At 42.6% G+C, this 4,611-nt stretch overlaps 1 protein-coding gene across 1 annotated transcript; it reads left to right on the top strand.

Annotated features, from left to right (window-relative positions):
• Positions 1-405: 405 nt before the first annotated feature.
• LOC123167446 (B3 domain-containing protein IDEF1) lies at positions 406-3,914 on the top strand. Its single transcript, XM_044585289.1, has 9 exons — positions 406-742; positions 1,242-1,520; positions 2,021-2,139; positions 2,231-2,353; positions 2,574-2,663; positions 2,746-2,846; positions 3,117-3,163; positions 3,254-3,330; positions 3,513-3,914. The coding sequence occupies exons 1-9, from the start codon at positions 589-591 to the stop codon at positions 3,549-3,551; spliced, it is 1,029 nt and encodes a 342-aa protein (XP_044441224.1). The 5' UTR covers positions 406-588; the 3' UTR covers positions 3,552-3,914.
• Positions 3,915-4,611: the final 697 nt, after the last annotated feature.

The following is a 4,611-nucleotide window of genomic DNA, read 5'->3' as shown; positions in this document are numbered from 1 at the left end:
ACACGAAGAAAATGCAATCAACCCATGTCATACTTTTCATGGTATTTGTGTCACCCCTCTTGCACTAGATTGTGTAAGTTGCACTATGAAAAAAAAAGTATAACATACATTGACGGAGCTATGTGCATCCTTGCGGTAAATTTAACGGGAGTTTTAGATCAGAAAAGATAGAGCTTTTCTCTCCCCAAGAAATTGCATTTTCTCTTTGCCCCCCAAAGTTTAATTAACTTTAATCAAAGTTTTAACAAAGAAATTAACTCACGTGTGTCACTGTGGCAACGAAAGGGTGGGAGAGAGAGTCAGAGAGGGGGAGAGATGGACGGGCGAAGCCAGGAAAGAGTCCAAGCTTTATAACTGTAAAACTCTCCCAAATAGCCAAGGGAAGGAAAGGATAGATAGAAGAGAAGAGGTCAGTGACCACCACCCTTCCCTCCCCTCCCCTCAGTCCCGTGCCCCCCGCCTCTGCCTGCCTGGGTTACCCTACCACCCCTCCTCCCACCCATAGCCGAGGCCAGAGGAGAGAGAGAGAGAAGCCAGGGCTTGGCTGGTAGATGCGCGAGTAGCGGTGTCTGCCAAAGGCCAAGGGGAATGGGAGGCGACGGCAGGCCCAGCGACGGCGGCGGCGGCGGCGGCGGCGCCGGCCACCCGCACCAGTTCCAGTACCAAGCCCTCCTCGCCGCCGTGCACACGCAGAACCCCAACCACAGCCACAACCTCCCCTTTCCCCTTCCTCCCCTCAATGGTCAGTCCTCCTTCTTCTTTCTTTAATCGCGCATTCGCGTTTTTACCTGCCGAAACCGCCAATGCGCGCCCGCTTTGCTGGATTTAGGGTACGGTAATCCCTTCCAAAATCGGCTCCTTTTTGTCGATCTACCATGTGCCTAGCCCCAGAATCTATCTGTAGCCGCTCGAGGTCATATTCTTTATTCTACATTCCTGCTGCGGTCTGATTCAACGGCACTTGCTTGATTTTGCAACTCGCGTAGACCGATTTAGGTTTTATTGTTTGTTTATTTATTATTTATTATTGGAGACAAGAGACCAAGATACCTACTGATGACCGTGCCATGGTGATGTCAACTGTCATTGTATATTTGTATATGTAAATATAGGGGGAACCACATGTCTAATGTCTTGCTGCCTAATCTACTAGTAGTACATCATGGCTCACTCTGTCATTTGCTTTTCTTATCGCTGATCGGTGGCCTGACAAGGAAATGCAATGTGCATCTCACCTGCAGGACCTGGACCTGATGCATCTACACACAATGCTGCTCGCCAGCCTCCGACGCCAAGGGGGTTTGCTGATTGGAGTGCGTCCACCAGCGCCTTCACGTCCCTTGCTGTGCAGAGCACTCCTTCCACAGCTACTGCCAATGCATACCATTACAGCCTATCTCCTTGCTATGCTTTCTGGACCCATTACATGCTTAACAAGAATGCATATAGCTACTATCCTGCACCTAATCAGGAGCACACCCACCCTTTCAGCCTTGATAACAACCAGGCTAAAGATCCAGGTACATTTTAATTTTACTCACCTCAACTCCTACTCTGTGCCCCATTTCTTTTATTAATGAACAACAATGCATGGTACCCGCTATGCTTTTTAGGTAAAGAGAAACAGAAATGGAATGGTTTCTCCTCCCAAAAAGCTAAAAGCATTTTTGATTTTCTATTATCACCTAGAGAGTTAAGAGTCATAAACAATAAGTAGAGCTTCTTCCTACTAGATATTCAATTTAGCTTATTTCATGTGGTGTCATTTATGTAGCTATGACCTTCAAGCAAGTTAGTTTTTGAGGTACTTATATCTTTCCGTACTCGGTGCATATTGTGTGGTTGGGTTGTTTTGGTAATTGGTAGTCAGTCTAGCCTGAGATCTCTTGTTCTTCCATTGAACTGAGGCATCAACTAGTAATAATCAGGATTTCTCATTCTTGTAAATGTGGGGCTACTAATGATGGGTTTCTAGGCAAGATCGCCTTAATTTGTTTTTGTATACCCTATCTAAATGCAGGTTCTATACCCAGCTTTGGGATTGAGTCATTTAATACAACATCCCTGGCACCAAACATGTCTGCTCATATGCCTCCCATGGAAGGACCCCTACCTACAAAGGAACCTGAGGCTCCAGAGGTATATATGTGAACCCTTCAAGGTTTAGAGAATCTTTCAAGATTGTATGCCCCTGCCTAATGTATATTACTGTAAAATGGCTACTACACAGGACATGCCTGCTAGAGTAGCTACAATTAAGGATGAAATGGATGCCAGAAATGGTGTTGAACTTAAATGTGAAACAGTTGACGCTCTTCCAGAGTTGAAGCAAGGTCATGAAAGTTGTGCCAGTGTAAGTAACACACTATACTTAACATGTTTTCTTAGTCAGATTTACCGTACATATTTCTTTCCTGCATTGACCTAAGGTAATAGCGAAATGGCAAATGACGGATTGTAAAATTGTACGATAGTTAAAATGCGCAATCAGGAGTCTGATACATTAAATGGACATATACTTCTTTCATAATAAACACATTATTTTCCTTTTCTGCGTGCATGGGGGCATTCAGAAATTCAACTCTGGAGAATACCAAGTTATTTTGCGCAAGGAATTGACAAAGAGTGATGTTGCAAATGTAGGAAGAATTGTGTTACCCAAGGTATATGCTATCATGATGCTCTGTGAAAAAACTAATGCAGTCTGAATTATTGTTTGTAACATAATCATCAACTATTTTTCAGAAGGATGCAGAAGCTAGTCTTCCACCATTGTGTGAAAGGGATCCTGTGATACTGCAGATGGATGACATGGTGCTCCCGATTACGTGGAAATTTAAGTACAGGTATCCTTTCAGCCGTACACTCGTATTATGGCATCTTTCACATGCAAATTCAACATGGAAGTGGTTACAATTTTGAAAAAAAACCCTGGTAAATTATGGTTGTTAAACCTGAATACGGTGACTTAATTATAGAAAACAAAATCTTGGGGAAGAACTGGGGTGTTGGTTAATGATAGTTAGTCATGGCATGGAGAAACCAATACATTTGTAGGTTGACTCAAATGCTGACCCTTGCAATTGTATTATCATACTGATGCAATGCTATTTCAGGTTCTGGCCAAACAACAAAAGCAGAATGTACATCCTGGATTCTACAAGTATATGCTTCAACATTGAAGTGATTTCAATTTTAAATATTTTCCAAGTATGAGCACGTGATTAATTGAGCCATCCTGCTCTTTTGACAGGTGAATTTGTGAAGACACATGGTCTTCAGGCAGGGGACGCACTCATTATCTACAAAAATCCTGTGCCTGGCAAATATGTATGTAAACTTTCCTTGTCCTAATTGTTCTGTTCACACGTACCAACCTGACATTCTAGTTGTAAGATATAACTCCCTGTAGATCTTAATTAGTTACTGCTTTCGGCAGAATTCGCTGATAAATAATTTAAACAAAAACTGCCAAATTTATGCTCCTCCTCTTACCTATATGTTGTATGCAGATTGTCCGAGGGGAGAAGGCCATTCAGCAGACAAATTAGAGGATGTGGATGGTGATTGCGACCGCGTCAGTGAGGACATTTCAAGCGAGGGATGTGGGTTCGCAATCCAAGGGAACTCGGAGTTGAGCTGGCTGGGGAATTCATGACAGTCTGACTTGTTAACTGGGGAGTGAACGGAAAAAGATTGGATGTGCGTGCTGCCAAAGAGCTTGCTTCTACAGCGCGACATCCAAGTTGAGGAGACCCTTTTGCCTATTTTTTTTGTTCTTCTTTCTTTCTTTCTAATTGAGTTGCATTTGGAAACTTTGAGTTCTACCTTCTCCTTCAGAATAGCATTTGCGGTTCTGTAAATATTCTCGGATCCATAAGATAAATGAAGTGGCGTGGACTTTGGACGTGCTATGATGTTTCTCTTTGTCACAGAAGAATCAGATGAGAGTGCTGTGGCCTTGTCTTGTTAAGATATGAAAAAGGTCGAAGGCGGCAAGCTCAGGGCTGAGAAAACGTCTTTTTTGTACGAAAGAAAACGCAGAGAGCAGTGGTTCATAGATGGTGACACATGTTTTTTTAGCCGATGGTGACGCATGTTTTTTTAGCCGCTGGTGACACATGTTTTTTTAGCCGATGGTGACACATGTTTTGATTGATAGACGACGTAAAATGCTCTGCCATTGGTCCGTCAAACCTTTAATGCTAGTTAAGGCACCGTCGAAATTAATCTAATGGTAGATGTGCATTCAGGTCGCCGACGGTGGCGCTCGGGATCAACCAGTTTGCCTTGCTGCCTAAACCCACCCATTTCTACGAGTTAGTTTTTGTTATCGACTCTATTTCTGTTAGATGAAATGACATACTACTACTGTATGTACTACATAGTCATGTTAATGATATTTTGCAGCTGCACTATATATGACAGTGATGTACTCCCGTCCCACAATATAAGACGTTGCAAGCTAAAGCAGCTTGCAAAAACATCTTATATTATAGGACAAAGGAAGTACTACATGTTTGATAATAGAATATGCATGTCCTGTGCATATATATGAAATATTATCTATCACAAAACATACAGATAATCTAAAAAATGGTCACAAAACTG

The sequence above is a fragment of the Triticum aestivum genome, chromosome 7D (assembly GCF_018294505.1).
Source record: "Triticum aestivum cultivar Chinese Spring chromosome 7D, IWGSC CS RefSeq v2.1, whole genome shotgun sequence".
Lineage (NCBI taxonomy): Eukaryota > Viridiplantae > Streptophyta > Magnoliopsida > Poales > Poaceae > Triticum > Triticum aestivum.
This window is presented reverse-complemented; position numbering and strand designations above follow the sequence as displayed.